General features: G+C 45.6%; 1 protein-coding gene across 1 annotated transcript in view; it reads left to right on the forward strand.

The window, feature by feature from the left end:
* The window catches only part of LOC146202783 (rac GTPase-activating protein 1-like), a gene marked incomplete in the record, with an annotated part of 101,138 nt that overhangs the window by 5,832 nt on the left and 72,242 nt on the right, over positions 1-23,064 (forward strand). Inside the window, 7 exon segments of the mRNA XM_084588334.1 lie at positions 2,145-2,205; positions 2,276-2,397; positions 7,544-7,712; positions 9,476-9,656; positions 12,950-13,173; positions 14,989-15,158; positions 21,471-21,543. Of these exon segments, the coding sequence (XP_084444460.1) occupies positions 2,145-2,205; positions 2,276-2,397; positions 7,544-7,712; positions 9,476-9,656; positions 12,950-13,173; positions 14,989-15,158; positions 21,471-21,543 (1,000 nt within the window).

A 23,064-nucleotide genomic window follows, 5' to 3' on the forward strand; every position in this document is an offset into this window, starting at 1 on the left:
AAGCCGTGAAACATACAGCATTGCTTAAGCAGTTCTATTTTTCTTGGTCAGTCTGGTTGGGACTGCATCATTCAGTTAATATCCTTGTAGAAAGTTTCTGTTGCACTCGTTTGTCACATTGCATCCTCCGTGTGTACATATATTGAGGACTATGTACAAAGTTAATTGCACTTGCCTAAAGCATTAAAAATTCAGCCAGGTCATAATGCAGCTGCTTTGTTAGTGCCAACATACTTCTGTCTGTGCAGTTCGCACGAGTTTGAGGCTGCACTAGAGCGCGAGTATGGTCAGTTAAAGTGAATATGTGCCTTAGAATTTTGCTTTGCTTTCTCCACACAGCCCTGCTCGAGCATTGTAGACATGCAAGATTTAACTCCATACGTCATGCATGGTCTTACAAACCTGTGTGCGAAATGTGCGGAGAACAGCTCACAGTTAAGCGTCTCAAAGAACATAGGAAAAAAATATTTTGCCTTGTTTTACAACGGACACATCCCATTTCATCCAGCACTGCTTTTAGGCGAGCAAGCACTCGTCGAATCTTCTCTTTCTACGTTTTTGAAAAAAGCCAGTGTTCCAAATCAAATATAAGTGTCATAGCATCTCTGCAATTAAAACCATCTAACCCTGTGTTTGGCGCATGACATTCATTCTTATGCTTAGAGCTATAAAACGACATGTAATTGATCATGCATGGTCTTAAGGCTAGAATAACGCTTACCAAAGCTGCCAGTTAAATGTCGTTTTATGTGAAAAAAATGCTTATTTAAGGAAATGTACAAGGTTATACTGTATAATCTCGTTGGTGCTTTCCCGGTTCATACGATTCAAAATTGCAGGCAGTGAGACATCTCCCATAGAGTTACACTATTTTTCTCCTGGTAAATATGTTCCCAGATAACATGATTGCCGGTTATTACATTAGAAATTTTGACAAATTGTGGTCGTATAATACATTTTGCAATCAAGCGAACAGGTGCTAACGAGCACCTGCGACATGAAAAACTGATTGGCTGCGCTCGCCCGCCATGGCTACTTCCTGCAGTGCGAATGGGTGAAGCATCAAAGAAAGCCAATGAGCCAACATGCAAGGGGCCCTTTCCTGCGGAAACGGGACTTTATGAGGAGAAACTCGGTGGCTTCTTTGCAGTGCCTTGGGGTCGCAGGGGTGAACCATTTGATAACTACAACTATTCGCCTGCATATGAGCGGGCCGGGTCGGGGGGACGTGGCATCAGAAAAAGCGCACTGACTGTAAGCCACCGTGATGGCTGCTCCACATGTCACCGGTGTAAGGGGGCAAAGCATCCAGAAACAACCAAGGAAGCGATTGCGGCTCATCATTACCTTTTACAAATCTGATTTGTTACTAAATCTCTTTCGCGCTTATGGCACTCAATACGGACTGATATGGACTAAATTTTGAGAGAGCTAAAAAAGGAGCTATGCATACTGGATGTCTCTAAATGCTAATCTGCACGTTTATATAGTGAGTCTCAATTCTAAATGCCTCTGTACCTCATTCAGCAGTTAAATTTTTCAAAGCCAGGCAGTTTGGATCATGCGTTTTCCTGAATAATACGTTTTTTTTTTTCCACATTTTTTAAAAAATGTATCAATGGGGTTTTCATTTAATTTCCATCCTAAATGCATGCTTCAAGATATAAAAGTTATGTTCCTGTCTTTGTACAGGGCATAATCAGTTAGATCTTAGTTAAATCTAGCTGTTTGTTGCAGTATACTTGTTGGGAAAAAATTACTATCAGTTTCGCTAAAGTTGTGAGAAGCTAGATATGCTAGCTCAGTGTGCTGTTCGTCTTGTAGAAGCACGTGTTTACACCTTGATAGTTTGTAATTATGCCAAGTAGGGAAGGTGTTAGTGTTCCTCTGCACATAATGTTTAGGTAACTGCAGTATGATGAGCTAGCTTGAATATATCCAACCACTACTCCAAGATTGCTTCTAAAGGTCACGTCTACGTTAAATTTTAATGAATCTTTTTTGCCTGTTTTTCACTGGTCTGACTGTTCACGTAAAAGTGCTCTGAAAGTTTTCCAACTGAAGCAGCTGCTTCCTGTTTGAAGCAAGATGCAGAAGTGTGAAGTAGTCCCTTTAGTGTTCCTGTTTTTTTTTATACCTTTCAGGGAGGTTCTGCAGAGAGAGGTGCACCGACGTGAAAAATGTGAAGAGGAAAAACAGAATAAAGTAAGGCATATGTAAGAAATGTTTCATCTTGCACTGGTCTAAAGTGAGACATTATTGTATATCTTTCTAGCAACGGCAGCTGGACTTGATAAGGGAGTTTATTCTGAACGACACAGAGCTGCGGGATGAGACTATTGAGAAGCTTGCATTTTTGAAGCCTGAAAATGAAGGGAAAGATTTCAATGCTGACAGGTGAGTTTCAGTAAGGCTGCAGCATGCACAACAACTTTTCAACTTATTTTTCTTCGTTTTGGCAGATTCTGCTGCCATTGCATCACAATGTTTTACTGGATGGCAAAGTTTTATGTACTCTTTCAGGTTGTGCCACTTGTTTTAATGTGATGGCAGTCGTGTCATATTATTAGGATTGTGAATGCGCGTGACGGAAGCACTCAATTTTTTAGACTGCCCCTCAGAGTGTTATCTTGACTGGTTGGTTTTATTGTTGCTATTAAGTGCGCGAAGAAGTAACCTGGTAATTGCAAAACTAAATGATGGTGTAGTTGGAAAATTCAGGTTAGAGCACTGCACAGGCTTGGGCTGGTCAGAAAGCCTAGGCTCAGTCTGGCTGGAAAATTGCTGTTTCGCCTGGCCTGGGCTTGAAGTAGTGAGTCGAGGCAAGGCTGTGGCTAGCTGTGCACAGCTTCTTTCGCAAATGAATGAATTGCGGCGCTCGCTACGTTCCAGTTCCAAAGTAAACCACTGCCACTACTTTGTGAACGACGAATGAGAGAAAGCTAATTTGTAGATAGTTTAGTCAGCGCCGCTCAGTGGTTTGTCCTAGTAATTTCGGAAGCGCACCCAGTAGCGCGCTGTATAATACAGTGAAGGTTTTATGGAGCGCTGTAACGCATAACACGCGGTTCGTTTGCACGAGCACGCGCATACTAAAGTACACACCATTGAGCACACTGTTGGATCTAGCTGAAGGTGCTCTGTATCTTCTTTGTTTTGTGTTATTGCTAACGACAGGACGTTTGAAGCTTCATGAGAGCCGCTTCAGACCTTTACTCGATTTCTTGGCAGGCAGCCATCTGTTCAAGATAACCTTTGTCTGCCTTTGCCTCGCCCCCCCCCCCCCCCCCCCAAATTTCTACTCTGTGAGAAGCTCTATTGGATCAGAGCGTATTGATTTTGGAATCTTTGGTTATTCCAACATGTATTGATGAGCAATAAACAGGTGCTTTTGTATATCATTCCCATAGGGATGCGACAGTATGGCCATGCTGTCTCAAGAATATTCTTGCACAAGATTATGTAGATTTTTACTGTTCTGGTTGAATTACTTGCCAGAGATACATTTTGTGTGTTATTAAGCAAGGCACTTGTTCCAAGAGCAAATTTCTAATAAAGAGCCATATTTGAAATGCCTCTAATAGATAGGTTTCTTTTTAACATCTTTATTTTGGTTTACATTACAAAGCAATGAAACTCGGGCGAGAGCAGGCAAAAGCAGTATCGACACCTGACAAAGGCCCACCCACCCCGTAAGAAGGCTGTTTATAAAGATAAATTTAAAGAAACATCGTATAAAAACATACAACAACATGATATATATGCACAGAATCACACAATGGAAAACAGGTTATATCACAGCATATCGCTGGGAAACAGATTAGAAAGGGCATAATAAACTGTTTTAAACTATTTCGCTAAAAATTTCTTGACCAGGTGCACTTTTCTTTTGAAAATAATATTTTGTAAGCTTGTTTTTTTGTCACCTTGATTGGTTGTTATGTACTGGTAAGGCTGTACATTTTTTAAGAGTCTGCACAGACTTACTTTGCCGGGCCTGCGGCAGTCCTGGTCGTGGAAATGTGGGCCCAGGCCGGGCCTGGGCTGAGATCAGGCTTCAAACGGTGGGCCTGGGCTGAGCTCAGACCGGAAAATGAGGCCCGTGCAGTGCTCTACTTTACTTACTGCAAAGGTTTTGCTTAAGGGGGGACACCCCTCTTAAAACTTTTTGCCTTATTTATGGGTGGATCTGACTGAAACTTGCACCATTAATGTACTTTTGCATGCTGATTTCAAATATCTGATTAGTTTTCTTGTAGATGAAATAGCTTTCAAAATAATCCCTAATTCATGTTCTTCGTTTGGAGGTGAGTTAATTACTAAACACTTTATGGCATGAGGAGAATAGCCCTGCCAGAGTGATCTAGAAGGATCATAGAGTGCCGCTAGTCATGAATTAACGTGGTAGAAGAATTTGAACCAAAGTTACAATAAGTCAAACTTTTATGAATAAAAGCCCAGGTTGGCACCTAAGATTGATAATTAATTCGGTAAATGTTGCCGCATAATAACTGTACATATTTTTGTCCTACGGCACTGTCGAAGGTTTTCTCTTTCTAACAAGACAAGAATGAGAGCTATAGCACAAATAGACTAAGAGATATCTCTCCTCCAAAATTGCAGCACCCTCAAAATTGCAGTTTTGAGAAAACGAGGAAAAACACTTCACAGCATGTAGGTGTAAATTATGTCAATGATTGATATGTCAACAAGATCAGAAACAGGTGGAAAGTGATCTGAAGCGAAAATTAATGGCCTATGCCAATTTGAGCCAAAGTTACGCAATAGGAAACGCTTGAAAGGAAAATTCCATTTGGGTACCGAAGACAACATAACCTTCTCAGCAAATTTTCTTTTGTCGTCACTGCATTTACCTTGGTTTCATGAGACTCGCAGGATTCCCTTTCTAGAAAAAAATTTTTTAAAGCAATAGCAAGAACAGGACCAGAGATATTGATCTTTAAAAAATGCAACACTACCAAAATTGGGGGATTGTCGGAAGCACTCAAGCCTCACGGCATTTAATCAGGAAGGGCAACCCCAAAGACCTCATGCTATTAAAATGCACCAGGAGCATAGTCGGGGTGCATGCTGTCGCGGTGTTTTTTTTTCTGTTTTAGCAACGCCAAGCGAAGCCGCCCGCTTCTTTGCAGAACGTACGCTACGGTGCAAGTCCTTTTCTTCAGCTCTCCTGGACCCAGTTGCTGTCACATTTGTACTGCATTCTTGCAGAATTGCTGCTGCTGTATGCTTGCAGCCGGCATTGAAGCGCAGCACAGCTTCTGCTGTGGCTGCTTCCACAGCAAACAGTGATGAGTGCCGCTCTTTGTGGATCAAGGTCCAGATGACCGAGTGGAAGCTTTCGTTCGAGTTCTGGGTCTTCCCCCGAATGCACCTCTGCAGCAGGCTCTTCTCTGATAAACGACTATAAACAGGCAAAAGAGCATCAGCCACATCTCTTGGCAGACTGTAATTGTGCTTTGGTGCAGGCTCCTCTTTTGCCTTTGCAGCGTTGTGGCGGCACCATGACTTCTCACCGGTAGGACACAAACTGTGTTTGGGGCAGTCATCAGTAGATGTGATGTGGTAATATGTCGCCATCACAGCTCGCTGCATGGCATCCACATCACCTACATTTGATCGAAGCGCTCGGCCATAATATATTGCCAGCTTGTCAACTAGATCAGCTGTCAGCCTTCCTCTGCCGCCAAGACTTTGCTTCCCTGCACCCTTGTGTCTCTGCAAGAGGTTGCGCAAAGCTGCTCCCATACGCTTGTGCACGTGATTTATGCAGTCCTCTTTGACTATTTCAATGTAGCCATAGATTGCAGCATCTTTAAGAGCACTGAACGTGCGACTGTCCCCATCGCATAGCATGGTTGTGTAGCGCATGTTGTGGTGCTGCAGAGATCTTTCAAACAGAATTTTGCCAGCCTCTACTTCCATTTGACCAGCCTTGGAGTTGGTGTTTTTTTGGCACTGGTGGCGTGATTTCCAAAGTTCGTAGCCGTCAGTGTTTGGCTTGGGACCAATTTCGCAGCCCAGACAAAAGTTTGACAACACCACATAATCAGGCACGTAACCAGTGAAGAGTTCCACCACGGCACCGACGCCTATATGTGATGAGTGTCCGCGCGTCATCCATGTGCCGTCGTAGCACACGGCAATGTTCCCCCTATGCCCAAAACACAAGTCATCGTAGACCTTCGCCACTGCCTGCGCGGCTTGTGCCATAGCGGTCGTGGCGGCTCGGGTAGCAGCGGGTTGCAGTGTGTTCTTCAGATGCCGTTGAAACGTCTTGTTGTGCATCCCGCGCCGCGACAACCCCATCGCCGAAAAGATATTGTTCATTGCTGTCTGGCCGTTACCGGTCGACAGCATTGCTCGACTAGCCAGAATATTCAGCTCAAAAGGATTGCACCTTTTCTCGCCGTCAACCCTCCGCGAGTTCCACTCGGCCGCAATCTCACCGCAGTTGTCGCACAGCACGATCAGTTTTACGGCGAGGCCATAGCTCCGGTCGCTGGTAATTAAACGCACGCATCCACGACACGTTTTGCACCGCACGGCATCCAGAAGGATATTCACAATGCTGAGGTCAATTACCGCATAGGAGGCTGTTCCGTCCGCATCTGACTCTGCGGACGCACCACTTGCATCGGCGAACAGCACGGTCTTTCGTGCCGTCGCCGGCGTCGATACCAGTCTATCAAGCGTAGCCTGCTCACGGGCACTCACTTGAGTTATGTCACTGTTAGTGACAGGCGCGGTATCAATACGTACACGACTGCAGTCGGCACGAAGAACGGCGCCGTTGTCCAGCGGAATCGGAGAAGCGTCGCCGCCCGCAACGTGATCGTCACACAATCCCGCAGCACTGGCACTTGCTTCTTGCACAGTATGCAACGAAGTCGCATTCTTAACGCGTTTCTTTGGTTGCTTTCGCCCGAACTTGTGCAAAGAGCGGTACTTCTTCGCGCCTGGCATGACTCTCGCGTTGCACTAGCGTGGTCGGCAGAAAGACAAAATGGCGTCACTGGGAGTCCGCATTTCAGGGCTAGCTTGCCGGAACCAACCAAACGACGCCATTTTGATCACGTGCCTTAACCGGCCAATAGTAGCGCGCGCTGCATGCTATCTTTTTGTTTGTTTTTTATGGGGAAGGCGGAGCGCACAGGGTTGCTTTCCGAAAGAAAAAATAAGCCGAAAACGCGCGCTTTCGAACGAGACCAAAATCGCCGCGGTGGAGCGCGTAGTTCTCATGCGCCGGGCGATCGAAATTGGGTGTCGTTTGTCCACAATTTAAAGGGCAGTGGGTGTGGTACAGCATTTTTTAATCGCTATAACTTCATAAATACGCGGGGTATAAGGATGAAAATTTGCGTGCAGATGCGGAATAGTGCGAGGAATACGAAAATGAAAAAATTGAAAATCCGATTTTCAGGCCGATTTTCGGTGCCAAAGAGCCGTGTCCCCCCTTAATGGAATTCGGGCAGTTCTAAACTGCAAAATTGTTGACACTGCAGGACTTTTGATATTTCAGGTTGGGGACCATCAACGAATCTGTAGGTTCTGTACTTTCTCCATCTGGGGACAGCCTGGAAGTCAGTGATGATGGCACGAGCAGCAGGAGCTCCCGTTCACGGGCAAAACGTCGCTCCGCTGCAAGGCACCCAAGGGAGTGTGTATCACCAGTGAAGAAAATGCCCAAGGTAAACCATCTTTAGCAACTTTAATCCTTGAGCCTTGTTGGTATATATGCTTGAAATAATTCAGGAACCTGTTTTAAATGTCACCCAGTGTTTTCTTGAACCTTGTTACTTATTCGTTTGTTATTGCTCAAACTGAGTTTGATGGCATTAGGAGTTTTTAATGGTTCCTTTCGATCACCAGGTTGTGGAGACCGTTTTCAGGCTTAACGCATGTTTCAGTATTTTTGCTAGCTTCCGGTAGCATGGTGAGGGGTGTTTTATCAGAAATGCTATAAAGGAGCATCACATAATGGGATGGCTGAAGGTTTTGCCTGAAGTAGACAAAGCCTTCTGCATTTTTCTACCTGGCAGAGGTAATCTGTGCCAGCCCTGCATCAAAGCTTAGATGTAATGTGTGGTGTGCGCAGAACTTGGCTTGGGAAAGCCACTTTAAAGGAACAGTGAAGTTCTTACTGCAAATAATCCGCCATAATCACTTTTTCAATGCCGTGAAGTGTTGCAATATGCATGCAACACAGTGCCAGAGCCATGCCGACAGCTTCTGCGGTCCTCGGTGTGTTGTCATCGCACATCTTGGTCAGTCATTTGACCATGCTGCAAACTCGAGCGTCCAACTGAAATAGGGTAGGAAAATAAAAAGCAGCAATGCTCTTTTAGCAGAAATGTGCAACTAACACTGTGGTCACTGCGCTGCCACCACCTCCGCCACGGCTTTAGCTAGGTTAGAGGAGAGTGCGCGCGGTCGCACTGCTGCCATCAACAAAGGTACCCGAGCCTTCATGCACGTTTCTGCTTTGACTTCGTGCCACCGTTGCCCCAGGAAACGAGTTCTTTGCCTTGCGTTTTGTACATTATCCGCCATTCCCGCTACCAATGCACGAGGGCTGTTAATGCCTGAATCTCGTGAGCAACCATGTGGCGATGATGGGCGCACACTATTTGCCCCTTTGCCTTTTCTTTGTCCTTGGCACTTTTTGGCATTAACTATTGTAGTGCCACAATCCAAAAGTGAAGGCAGTGAAGACTGCTTTGTTTTTTCGCATAGGTGCGCTTTTGGCTCTGGAGCATGATGGCATTGTATTAACTGTGGTCGCTCCTTTTGATTGTAGACATTCCTCTTATATCAATGCGCATTTTGCCATGTCAGCACTAGCTAACAGGTAGTTGGCATAGTGAGTTTGTTATACCAAGGTCAACTTCTACAACACAGTCGGTACATGGAGGTTTGTACATTGTATATTAATTTATTATATTACAGTACATACTTTTCTGTGCCTGCCAAGAGGCACTCCTGGCTGCTCCAAAGTGATTTCTGCCAATTGCATCACTAGAAATAGTGCGTCTTGCGCTGAACAGAAAGTGGTCGCACAGTAATAGGTACAGGAAGCAGCTTAAACAAACGTTCAGACTGCACCTACTTTGACCATACGGCATAAACTTCAGTTAATTACGATTCAAATTTTACTGAATACTACCTGAATATTCTTTTCAAGGCATGAATGTTGTGATGAAAACACTCACGGCTGATTAAAAGTTAACAGCTTCTTTTTCTGTTCAGGTTTAAGGATGCTTGATGAGGTGCTTTTGGGATGGAATATTTAATGTTTAATCCCTAGGCAAAGGCTGCAGTTTTTCCCTTCGTGCAGCTCCATTGTTTATGAGCTGTAGTGTAGCCTTAACATTTAGGCCCATGTTTGGCTATGACTAACAGTGTCATACATTGTAAATGTGTTGTTCAGGGGAGTCTTTCCTGCTTTTTTCAGGTACAGGATGAAGCAGAAAGAGCCTGTTCAAATATGATTACCACAACCGTTACTATAATGGATGGAAAGGACTTTGTGGCAACGTCACGCGTGTTCACGCAGCCATCAACTCCAGCTCCGAGTGCACCACCACCTCCTTCCCCAGAGTCTGACCACGAACCCACACCTAAAGTTATTAGCGGTCAGTTCAGCGTTGCACATGACATGTGCTACCCTAGGTTTGTTCGATTCAGAACTGGTTCTCGGCACCAATTCTGAAAAAGTTCCGCTGGTGCCGGCGTGGTGCAGTTCCAGTTCTGTGGTTCAGGTGCAGCTTGAGTTGCTATATATCAAAGCCTAATACAGTCGAACCCGGATATATCGAATTTTGGTTATATCGAACTCGCGGAATATCCCCTTGAAAATCCCATGTAAAAGTGTAGGGAAACCGCGTCATATATCAAACTCAATTTCTCCGGTTGTTCAATATATCGAACTCCGCGTGACGTTTTCAAGTTTTCAAGATGAGAGGGGACAGTTCGGCTAGGGCAGCGACGCGCCCATTCCCCAAAGGCGCGCGCATCTGCGGTTATCGTTGACGTTTGCAAGCCATGTGCGTGAATGAACCAGAGAACCGGTGGGAACGAGAGGGGAAAGATAGAGCGAAGCGCAAGGGTGTGCCCATTCTTTTGCCGAGCTATTTCCTTCCTCTTTCCCGGCCTTCGTTCGCAGTAGCATGCGCCAAGCCAGCTCAGCCCGTTTTCAGACAGAACTGCGGACGCTTTCTCCAGCGTGTGCTGCGGACCCTCAGTGCGCGGCAGGTCTATCTTTACTTATTTATTTTTTTTTTTTGCGAGAGTCGTTTGTTTTTATCATTGTGCTGTACGCGCGGCGTAGTGTGAGATATGGCGTTAGGAAGCGTTTCTGTTTTTTTTTTTTTTTTTGCTGGAGTCGTTTATACTTGCATGTATGAATCAACGAAAGCACGCGGTCAGCTGCGATCATGACACCGGCTTTTCGCATTTTTCTCTTCAAACAGCATTTGCAGCTACTTTATCACCCTTTCCAATGATTTTGTGGCAGTAGACTACGCCCGCCCCAAGCGCGGCGTGATAAATCGCACCAGGCTTGTGCAATCAAGCCATCACGGGCAGTCTGCCAAGTTCGCTCCTCGCCGCAGCAGGAGCTATCAAAAGATGAATACGCCGCGACGATGTTATCGCTGCGCAGCATCTTGGCACGCTGCCAAGAAATGAGCTGGGGATGAGACGACCGAAACGGAGTGCGACATGCAAGCGATAACGCTGGCGATTTCTGCCGCGGCGACACAGAAACCTTGTTTTGAGCTGCGGCGGGCGGTGGCTCGTACGGCAGAGGGACGCAGTTCCAACAAGTTGGAAATTTTTTGCTCTGTCGCTGCCGCTCGTCGCTGAGATCGCTTGTATGTGAGCGAGCTGGCCTTAACGCTTTTTTTTTTTCCAAATTCTTGAGTGCAAAAGTGGAGGGTGGGTTCATTATGCGAGTGAGTTGATTAAACGACAAATGCAGTATCGTTTTCTTGCGTCGTAAGTGCCTTCCCAAGCCGATTTCTGTATATCGAATTATCGATATATCGAACTATTTCGCGATCCCCTTCGAGTTCGATATATCCGGGTTCGACTGCATAGTAACTCTAGGTGCAGCGCATCAGCAGCGCCACACATTACTGGTGCGACATTTTCAGTCGAGCCTTGTCGTCTGCTGACTTGTTTTCATTGGCCGCGAGCTGTAAGTTCTCAAGGTGCGGTTGTTTTTGTGCCTCGCGAGGCCATGGACGACAACATCGTTGAAGTCATTTATAAGGAATTTCTGGAGTCTTCCGACAGTGAGGTTGGGGAACCAGATGTCGTGCTTTTCTGCACGGTAACACAGTTATTACATCATGGTTCAGACTGAGACCGATCGACTGGACAGACCGCAATTTACCAAATTTCTGTACAACTGAAGCGCTGTTAGATATTTCAGCTTTGAACTCAGGAGGCTATTCGGGTTGTCACAAGATAGCCTAGAGGAACTCCCCATTTTCCCGGAGAATGACGCCGAATCCGTCGACGCCGAGAAAAAATGTCCCTGAGTGGACCATCGATGCTTACAAGCATCTCATCGGCAGCACGCGTCGTCTGCTTGCGCTGTCGACACGTGCACCGCTTTTCTGCACCTCCTCCTCGGAGGGTGCCACGGTTCTTTGCTCCAGAGCGGCACCACGACTGCACCAAAATAAATCATGGACGATGGTGCATGGAACGCTGTGAATCGAGCGCTTTGGTGCAGCGCATCGTGAACCGGTTCCAGCGGTGCAGAAAACCACGGTTGAATCGAACGCAGCTCCTATTTGGCAGTGCTGCCCTCATTTTTCATCTTCAAGCTGTTTTGTTCAGTCAAGGAAAGCTCCCTTTCTTAGGCATATTGATTATGTAGCCAATTATAAAATATGGGCAGTAACGTAAAATGACTGAAAATGGTGCATGATATGTTACATGCAAAGAATGAGACTGCATACACCTATTATCATAAAAACATTTGCTTCAGTACTTACTGACAAAAATGACATATGACTGCAACAAGGAGACGCTTGATTTTTGGCATTAAGACAGCATGTCTACAATTGTAGATGCAAAATTTTAAAAGGCAACCTCAGTGCTTTTTTTTCTTTATTCTTTTATGATGAGAATTGGAGGGTTGTTGGCACATAAGCCTGTATACACTTTATGCATGTTAAAAGCTACTTGATTGTCTCATCATAAATGACAGATGCCTATCTTTCACCACATTCATTTCGTTTAGTGCAAGGGACTGGACAAACTAAGAATTAAGACGAATGTGGGTGTACAGTGCCAGTGTTAGTCTTCCTATTTTTTCTGCTTATCCCATTCTTTGCGCTGAATTAAATTAATAGACCCAAATACCAAATAGCTCATCAGTTTTCTGATGCCTATCCTTGTTTTTCTCTTCCAATACATTTTGGTGTATCTATGAGAGATGGTTCTATAGGCTTGACAGGTAGGGTCTAAATGCTTAGAGTGTGCAATTCAGAGGCTGAAGTTTGCCCTGTGTATGGAAATGTAGAGTTTAGGTTGCATCCACATATGTGTAAACCAGCACATGAAAGGGATATACCTCTCTGTCATTGCATAGGTGAAGAAGCATAGATTGGCAAGAAGTGGCCCTAACCACCAATTCTGCTGTGACTGATACGCTACAGAAGAAAAAGATCTTGCCACAAAAGTTTGGTATTGCTATGTCAACAGATGATTAGTATCTTTGATACGAATTCCTTGAAGTCTCGAAATTTTATGTCTCAATGAACAAAAACCCATATAGGAGCATGGAAAGCAAAATAATCCAAAAAGTTTGTCAAGTGGAAAAAGGAATGTTAACAAATGGAAGCAGTTTGCATTTGAAAGCTCAGATTTGCACTGGATTAATGCATTTTCATTGTTGATGTGGGTATTGAAGGCTCAGCCCCCACAACTCCTGTGAGCCAGAGACGTGGGCAAACAACCACACCCAAGAGAAGCCACTCTGCTGGGCGACTGATGTCAAGAGAACACACCTTCTGCCCTAAGACAGTTATCAAGACAGAGACCTGTGGCCCATGTGGAAAGCGCATCAAATTCTACAAGACAGCCTACAAGTGCAACCGCTGCCGTTCAGTCTGCCATCCAGAGTGTAAAGATAAGGTGAGTTGGCTGTGCTCTTCAAAACAACAAAGTGCACAGGATGTGCTAATGCCCATTTATTGGATTTGTTCATTCAGGTAAAATCTCAGTGATACGAATCCAGTTGATACGAATTTCGGGATGATGCGAATTCACGAAATTTCCTGGCCAGAGTGCATTGTGTACAATGTGCAAAATTTCGAATGTTCCGAACACTCTCGCGCTACTACGGATTATACGAACTATGCACTGCTTTCACATCATTGACTCCGCGATCGCCAGCCGCACTGTATGTACGCGTCACGAGCAGGCTGCATTGACACGTGGTGCACACCTCGCCGGCATCGCAATTGTCTGTTGGGTTTACGCCACGAAAAGCTTTCAGCGGCGCGTGGTCCTCAAAATGTAGACATCGCAACCGCCGCAGCTGGCAGCTGCATATGCGGCGGGCGCGCATGGACTGCACATTGCTGACTCGCGAGCAGTTTGCGGCGTCGCGCGGCCCGCATGTAGCCATCTTCTGTCTACGTCCCGTGAGAAGTACGCGGAGGCGCGCAGATTGCACATCGCCAGCATCATGATCGCTTTCCACAGCACAAAAAGTTTGCAGAGGCGCGCGGCCATGAGTAGTCTGCGGTGGGCGCGTACGGGCTGCACATCGTAGACTTCGCGACCGCTAGTCACATTGTACGCATCGCGAGCAGTCTGCGGCGCCATGCGGCCGCTGCGTCGCGATCGCCTGTCGTGCTGTGTGCGCCATGAGCCTAGAGTCGCACGTCAAGTGTCCATGTCGAAAGCCTGTTTATTCTCGGAACGCCGTTACAGTAGCCGACCGATTTTTTGGACTCCAATAATGTGGACTTGCACAATATTTCAGACTTCATTCAGGAACAGTCATGCACCCCATAGGAACTTGTACGTTTTCTTGACCGGCATTTCGTGCTCTTGGTGTCCAAAAGTTGTATTTTTCGGGACAAATTTGGTGCTAGCAATACCGTGGAGATGTTTTTTTGGCTGAAGGCTCACTTTTTTTGGCATGACATAGATGCAAGCGGCCATATTTGTCGCAAACAACCGGTTTTGCGCAGCTGTGAAAGCTAGGTGAAACAGTCATTTGGACTGACTAGCTTGGCTCTCTGTTCATCGTTGCCATTTCAGGCAGTGGCAATAAGGGATAACGCTCTTTGTTATTATGGTAGCCTACAAAGGGCACTAAGATGGACTGAAAATAGAATGTGAGCACCATCCACAGCAGCTCACTCCAATGCTGACACCTCCCGTGGGGGAAAGCAGAAAAGGGGGTGTCGGTGTATTCATGGGGACTCTTGTTTCACTCACTTTCTTTTTTCCTGTGAATTTCATTTCGCGTTCTTCGCTGCCATTGTTAACCATAGAAACTGAATGTAATTGCTTCGTGCTGCGCGTGCATTCGTTTCCGGCATTAGCATGACCTGCATGGCATTACCCAGTGCCTAGTCTACAATTGACTCTTCTACAAATGTGAGTATTCAGCTTCAGTCTGCTGTGGTTGACTTCAGAATTCCGCTAACTTGCATCAACTGATTTTAGATGCTGGAAGTGAAAGGTGCACACAAAAGCAACAGGCAGGACAACTGTGTCTTCCTGCACCCTTCTTTCAATTGCACTGTTAATTTTGACTTAGTAAAGGTTGGCCTTTGCATAGTATATTTATGTATGCTTCTCATTACGCTTGCGTTTTCTCTTTTTTTGCACCAACGTTGGCGTTTTTCATTGTTCATCAGCGCGTGATAATGGTTAGGCTGTTTGACCGTCTCCTTTATGCTTGTCGTCATTCATGTGACTCACTTTCACCAGGTACCATTACCTTGCTACCCATCAAGCCAAACCCCAACACATGGAGGTGCAGGTCGTCATTGCAATCTCTCCGATTATGTGCCAGCTACCCCTCCCATGGTGCCTGCAATAGTTATCCATTGCATACAGGAAGTGGAAAAGAGAGGGCTGCGAGATGTTGGACTGTACCGGTAAGTCCTGCGTTAAAAATTTCAATTTGTGGCATTGATGTGTGCAATAATACAGTCACGTCACTACCTATAACACGCTCACTGCTTTCAAAGCAACATTGCATCTCACACAGGCGCATATCGATGCAAGCAAAGAGGGAGTTGGCCCTGCTGCTTCACATGGTCTGCCCCTTAGCTTTTTTGCGCGGCTGGTTCGGACGCAATGACGCCTTGAAAGCAGTGACCTTGTTATAGCTAGAAGTGGATGAGGCTGTACATGCTGGTGGTTCAGCTGTAACAAGCAAGGTTTATTAGGCCACTTCTTAATGATGTGCTCACAGTGTATGATAGCCTGAATAAGTGAATCTAGTATGTGGCTTGATTGTGTACTGATTCTAGTGAGCTTTGTAGGTATACAGTAAACGCTCATTAATTCAGCCTTCAAGTGAACAAAAAAAGATATATGAATTATCGAATGGGTCTGAAAAAACTGCCGAAAACTGTTTGCATCAGAGTAACTTAACCTAATGAACACCTGTATGTTGGTTGTCTGCATTTGAGATAAAATTCAGGTGAGAACAGCGGCTTTTTATTGCAAAAGCGATACGACAGCCAAAGTGAGACCTTTAGTGGCCGCAGCTACGCCATGAAGAGGCGTAGGTAATGGTCTTGTCATAAAAAAATCAGCCTGCCATGACATTTGAATTCACGTTACCCCTATGCTACGAGCAGGAGCTGCTAACTCGGGTCGCTCCTTTCATACCGGAGGATGATATCAGAATTGGCCTGCCAGAACCGTTTGCATTCTCGTTACCCCTACAATGCGCAAGCACATCCATACGGCTAGGTTGAAGCGTGACTTTTTATGTGGGCTGGTAGCTTATGCTTGAAACGTAGAAAGAGTGCTCCAAAATCATAAATTCCTTTGCTACTCTTTTCGCAGTGTGACTCAGTAGTAATGGGGCCTCTTCACAAAATGGCCCATTGCATTTCGAGGCTGCTTTCACCACACAGTCGGTGCGGTGAAGTGCACCGTGCGATGAAACCATGTGTTGAGCTTGCAGTTTCAGCATACTGGGACCAGCATGGGGATGCACGCGAGGGATATGCACGTAGGCGTTAGAACAACATGACGCCATTCCAAAATAAAAGTAAACCACGACTCGCCCAGCAGCTTCTGAAATGGTGTGACTAGCTGATACACGTGCCTAATCGCAGCCGCGTGATGGCTGGAAGTTAAAGAAAGTCAAACCGAATATTTTGGACCTAGGGAACTTCCAATTGTCATCATGCCTCCCACAGCGCGCACATCAGGTGCGCGGGCAGCAATGTTCCATGCAATCGAAGTTAGGGGAGGTGTTTTTCTCGCATCGCTGGCTGCACACACCATACCTCAATGTGATCGGCGTCCGGATTAACTGGAGCAAGGTCATAGACTTACATGGGCGTCAGCTGGGCCGGGAGCACACTGCTTGTTGGAATTGTCAGAATTTCTAAATTAACGGGGGTCAACTTAAAGGGACACTAAAGACAGCCAAAGATGGTATGAAAATCTAATAAGCTACATTTGGTGACACTGTCGCCGCATATCCGGCAGCAAAAAATCGAATAATTGCTGAGATATTGCGATAAGAAGTTGAGGTTTTTTCTTGTTCCCGCCGGTCGAATTCAAGCTGTGCCCTCCAACTACGTAGTTGGAGTTGAGTGACGCACACTATGACGTAAGCGGAGACTCCGTGATAGCTAGCGAGCCGGCGCGGCCCACGGCGTCGCATCCCTCAAGGGCCAACATGGCAACAGCATACTAGCAATGACGGCCTCAGCCGAAATAAATAAAACGATGAAGAGAGTATTTTACCGAGCGATGGGCCCATAAAGGAAGAAAAAAAAAACATAGAGCGCTTGTAATGCACAATACTTTACATGTTTCTCAAGCTTTTGCGCTCCTTCTTGCACTGTGTATAAACAAACCGAGCCCTCGGTCATCGCAACGCTTCCTGACATGTTTACATACAAATAAGATTTAGTTACCAGCAAAATAGTGTCCTCGCTGCTGCGCTTGTCAGTTTTGAAGCTTCGTCGCACTTTTTTCCTTCAAGGTTTGTGCTACAGCTCAGTGTTCAGCGAAAATTACGTCCACGGTAGCAGAACATGACCGAAGTGCCGGCGCCACTACATTTGCCAGCGCTGTGAAATTCCACATGTTAAAATGGATCCAGTGCACCATGTAGTGTGCATAGGCATCCAGAACATTAGTTGCAAGTTGTGAGAGCAGGCAGCATGCTCCGATGGTCAAGAAGTTAGAATTTTTAGACCGGTAGCAAAAACATTTCATTGTAAATGGAGCCATGACGTAAAGTGCAGAAATATTTCCGGAGTTCCTGTGGCGCGGCGTAGCCGAGCGGTTAGCGCCTAACGTTACGGAGCAGACAATGACGAGTTCAAATCTTACCGCTACTAACGTTTTTTTTTTCTACAAATCCATTTTTTTTTACCTTTTGTAATGTATTTCTGGTGCTTCGTTATTTTTAGTTTTTACTTTTTACCCGAGGCCCTTTTTTTTCGCCGGGCGACGAGCGCAATATATTGACGCTCTCCTTGGTATGAGCGGCAAGTATGCCCCTTTTGTTTACGACGCCTGCAAATAGAACGTTGAAGGTCTTGTTGACGCAGTATATGTTGGTCAGATGTGCCATGATTTAGTGAACAATTGAATGATAATGCGTTTTCCCTTCAGTAATTAGCATATGTATGCTTTTCGTGGCGTACGTAGCTGCAGTCAGGCGGTCAGGTTGCAGTCAAAGCGGCAACGGCGGCGATATGTTGGCGCAGAAGTGTGAACGAAGGAGCGTGTCGGCGGTAGCGGATTTCGCTCGCTCGTGCCTCCGAATGCTCAAATGGGAACCATCAAGGCGCATCTGCTGCTCCAAGCTCGTAATTCAGGCGCTGCAGGTTCAAACTATCCGAGTGCGCACAAAACGCCTGAGCCGAAACATAACCAAAACTGAAGTGGGCGCAGGCGCCAAGTATATTTTTGTATTTGCCTTGCAACGTTTACGTTGTCTTTTCGCCGTCGTTTACGTATGATAAAAGCGTGTTATCATGTTTAAGAAAAAACGTACTACCGCATTCAAACATGCAACGTAATTCGCATTTGTCAGCCTCCGGGATCCCTAGCGCGTCTCGTGATTTGTAGTTGCGAGCCTCGGCCTTTTGGCTGTGGTGGCGATACCTGTATTTCTGTTATTCTTCTTTACTACCTTATAACAGCTCTGTTTTTAGTAAGAGTGGTCTTTTTGTAATCAGGAACTGGCATTCTATCGATGCAAACCCACTTCCTTTCTCTCTTTAGTGTCCCTTTAACGACACTTACTGTATTGGCTTAGGGCCCCAGATAGGAGACTCGTATTTTAGCTTTGATTTAACTGAGTTGTACACAAGCAATAAGTTCGACAATGCATGGCATGGATGTCTTAAGAATTTGGGGATTTCGTTAATTTGTGACATGCACTTTTTCAGGTCAAGTTATGGCTCAGTTACATCCATGTACTCATGAGATTGGATTCATTCTACCGCATTGTCAGAGGTTGCTCAATTCAACAGAGTAGGCTTATGGCGGCCGAAATGAGACAGGGTTGTATTTATCGGGATCAAATTCCGTGAGCCGCTGAATACATTAGTTCTGATAATAAATTAGGCAATTTTGGAGAGCTCAGTACCTCTCTGTTAAATAATGCAGCCATCGACGAGTTCATGGATGGGTAGATGTCATATATCGAAAACAGAGGTAGGCCACAGGCTGAGGGATACCTGACATTTCTGGAAGGGAACTAGGGGCTGAATAATAACTGGTAACAGTTAGTTGAAAGTGATTTTATTTGTTCCAGTACATTAGTACGAGAGTTAAACTGAGGAAGTATTAGTAGTGAGAGTGCAGTCGAACCCAGTTATATCGAACCCGGATATATCGAATTTTGGTTATATCGAACTCACGGAATATCCCCTTGAAAATCCCATGCAAAAGTATAGGAAAGCTGCGTCATATATCGAACTTAATTTCACCGGTCGTTCGATATATCGAACTCCGCACCATGCACTGGAAAGCGTGCCTTCCCCAAAGACTATTGCATCACCCTTGGCCGTTTGCCGCGTAACGTTTTCAAGCCATGCGCGGAAGGCATGAGAAGGAACAAACAGTTCGGCGACGGCTGGTCTGGGCAGCGCCGCACCCATTCCCCAAAGGCGCGCGCATCTGCAGTTATTGTTTTCCGCGCGCCAACACATGACGTTTGCAAGCCATGTGCGTGGGTGTGCCCATCCTTTTGCCAAGCTATCTCTCTCCTTCAGCACGCACTATGCATGTGCCAAGCCAGCTAAGCCCGTTTTTAGACAGAGGTCGGACGCTTTCTCCAGCGTGTGTTGCGAACCCTCTGAGCGCAGCGGCTGACGTTGCTATGGCGCCTGCGGACGTTAAAAAGCGGCAGTTTTTTTGCGGGAGTCGTTTATCCTTGCATGTATGAATCATCAAAAGCACGCGGTCAGCTGCTGCGATCATGACGCCCGCCCCAAGCGCGGCGTGATAAATCGAACCAGGCTTGTACGTGCAATCAAGCCATCACAGGCACTCTGCCAAGTTCGCTCCCTGTCACCGCAGGAGTTATCAAAAGATAAACACGCCTGGACGTTATCACTGCGCAGCATCTTGGCATGCTGCCAAGAAATGAGCTGTGGATGAGACGACCGAAATGGAGTAACGCGCGCCATCGACATGCAAGCGAAAACGCTTGCGATTTCTGCGGCGGCAACACAGAAACCTTGTTTAGAGCTGCCTTGGTGGCTCGAGCAGCGAAAGGGATGCAGTTCCAACAAGTTTGAAATTTTTTGCTCTGTCGCTGCCGCTTTTCGCTGAGATCGCTCAATCGCTTGCATGTGAGCGAGCTGGCCTTAACGGTTTTTTTTCTTTTTCGAATTCTCCGTGCAAAAGTGCAGGGTGGGTTCATTATGCAAGTGGGTTGGTTACGCGACAAATACGGTATCGTTTTTCGGCATCGTAAGTGCCGTCACAAGCCTATTTTTGTATATCGAATTATCGATATATTGAACTATTTCGCGATCCCCTTCGAGTTCGATATATCTGGGTTCGACTGTATTTGGTACCTTGTTAAAGGCTTTTGTGAGGGAAAAAAAAATTGCATCAGCTCAAAAGTTAAAATGAAGATTCACATGTAGGTTATAGATAAAAACTGCTAATTTTGTTCTGCAAGAAAAGGTCTTGAGGAATCCATGCCGAGGGAGGCTAAAAATTAGTCAAGGGATTTCACTATGTAGTACAGTAAAACCCCATTAACTCGAGCTTTTGATGTGAGCTCTAATGGTAGGGGGGCTAACTTGGCAGATTGCCAGCGGCCTTGAAACTTCGCCAGCACTCATCTTTCATGGTGCGATGCCATAGCAGCAGCGCCGGGTCTTCAGAGGCAGCCTCTATCACAGGTGAGGCCTCACCGCACGACACGCTGAATTGACATGTTGGGAGCAGCTGAAAAATCGCGATGGAAACTAAAAAAATACCGCCGTCCGAGATGCCGCACAACGGTGATTGTTTAGCTGGCTGATGCATGGCTAATACAGGCCACTGCCACGGGCTGGTGCGGACGGCGCGAAGCTCATAACATTGAAACCTAAACTATGTAGTCGGCCTATTGAGGTTGGGTTGGATGAGGCCATTTCTGTATTGTCATGGTTGACGTTGCACTCACGTCAGAGATCGGCAGCGCAACATGTAGTTCAGGTTTGAGGAATGCTATTTTAAGTCACTTGCAGTGTCATGCAATCTTATCCAGACGTGGCCCAACAGGTGCGAGACGCGCTTAGCACCCTTCCGATGCCATAGCCTTACCTGAGCGTCGGCTGGGACTGCACCGACAGAAATACTTATCGATATTTCCAAATTAATGGGGGTTGAATGAGCATTTAGTTGCAAGTTTCTGAGGTCACATGGAACAGGCAGGAAGTAGCTGCCGCCACGGCCGCCAACCGCCGTACTAGTGCCTTCAAAATAAAAATGGAGCATACGAATGAAAAAATTTCATTTTGCAGCATGCCCTGCAAGCGGATGTGCATTTGTGTAGCTTGCGTGCGTGTGGATCACCCGGATGTTCAGCTTTACACTCTTGGTGTTTGCCTCGTCAGCAGCCCGGATGAAGGAGAGCACTTTTTGTACAGGCTCGTGCTCCATATTATTTTGGGGGCACCAGTACATGTCATATCACAGTTTGTGCTGCTCATTGTTTGGCTGTTGAAGTTACCTAGTTACTTTTGTCTTTTATTTTATAGGATACCTGGTTCAGAACGGGAGGTGCGTGAGCTGAGGGAACAGTTTGAGCGGGGCAAGGGTATCCCAAACATGGTGAGTTCTCTGTCATCACTGTAAAGTTGTGCTTTAGGAAATGAAGAACCGTTCTGGTGCCTCTTTCTTTATTACACTAGAGCCTCAATTATAAGGATTTCCGGGTACCACATGAAACTGTTATATTACCCGGGCCTTGTATGACCGGGATTCTCTCAAAACTTGTGCATTTGCACTATGAATGTATACGCTACTCTTGCTGCCAAAGTTAATTATAATTCACACAGCATGGTATGACAGCGCACCGATATTTGCATATTTTGCACTTTTTTTTTTTTTTTTCAAATAAAGTCTTCAAAACAGGGGTGCACAAATTGCGTGATTTCGTGGACATGTTCTAAAAGCTCTAAAACTGTCAAAACAAGCATTATATACCGCACATTGCCGCATGGATGTCGCTATCTAAACGCGTGCCCCACATTTTTCAAAAAAGAAAGTTTGCTCCAAAATATAGTACTCTCTCTCTTGGGTGAACTTCAAGGAACCCAAGGAAATAGCTCACTGAACTGAAAGCTCACTAAATATCTACTGGAATATGGAACAACGTAGGGCACGGTATACTTTGAGTCAACATTGTGAACTGCAATTTACTTACATTGATATGCATAATGTTGACGTTGCTGCCTTTCTCACTGAAAGAAAAAAAAAAAGGTTATTTGCACTGGTACTGTTGAAGTGGAAGAAGCAATAAAGCTTGCCAGACAGTTTGTTTTAGTGCACTTCTTCTGGCACAGCTTGTTGCTGAGACACAAAATCTCGTAACTTTCCCAGGCATCCTGCAGCCTCTGCTAGAGTTACAGGGTTTGAATCTAGTTCTGCCATTACGTCTTCTCCATTGCGCTCTTCAAGGTGAACATTGGACATAATTTCCAGGTCTACTTGTTCAGTGTTGCTGTTGACATCTAGCTTGCGACAGATCTCTGTCCACATCCCAGGGTGGACCACCTCATTGTGCTGCTCCTGTTACATGCTTTTACAGTACTTTGTGCTGGCAGTTTGTAACTGTGTAGGTGGTGTTACTGTGCCAGCACTACAGAGTGCAGGACAGGTTTCAAAAATAAGCCAGCGTCCACCAATCAGTTCATTTGACTGAAATTTGCTGTTGTAGAATTCATTTCACTGTAAAAATATTTATATGCATGGAATGCATTAGAAAACTGCCAGGGATTTTTAAATATTTGTATTCTGAAGTGTTCATTTAACCAACATTTATATAACTGAGAGTTTATTCTTTTCATGGCATGATTGCATATGTACAGCCCAGAGCAATAGACTCACAATACAGTCGCAAAGCTAGCATTCAGAGGCAAATGAAGAAGGTCAATAAGATGGAGCCCTTGCTTGAGGCCCGAGTGGCTGACTAAACCCTGTTTGGTAGTTTCAGATTGCAGTGGGTGCACTGGAGGTTACTGGAAATTTGCTGCTGGGTGTTTCCATGTAAGATCAAACAAAAAATGGTCGGTCGACATTTTACATTTACAGTCGCCGACCGATAAATCGGACGCTGATAATTCGGACATG

The sequence above is a fragment of the Amblyomma maculatum genome, chromosome 1 (genome assembly GCF_055883805.1).
Source record: "Amblyomma maculatum isolate TAMU_Amacu chromosome 1, ASM5588380v1, whole genome shotgun sequence".
NCBI classification, from domain to species: domain Eukaryota; kingdom Metazoa; phylum Arthropoda; class Arachnida; order Ixodida; family Ixodidae; genus Amblyomma; species Amblyomma maculatum.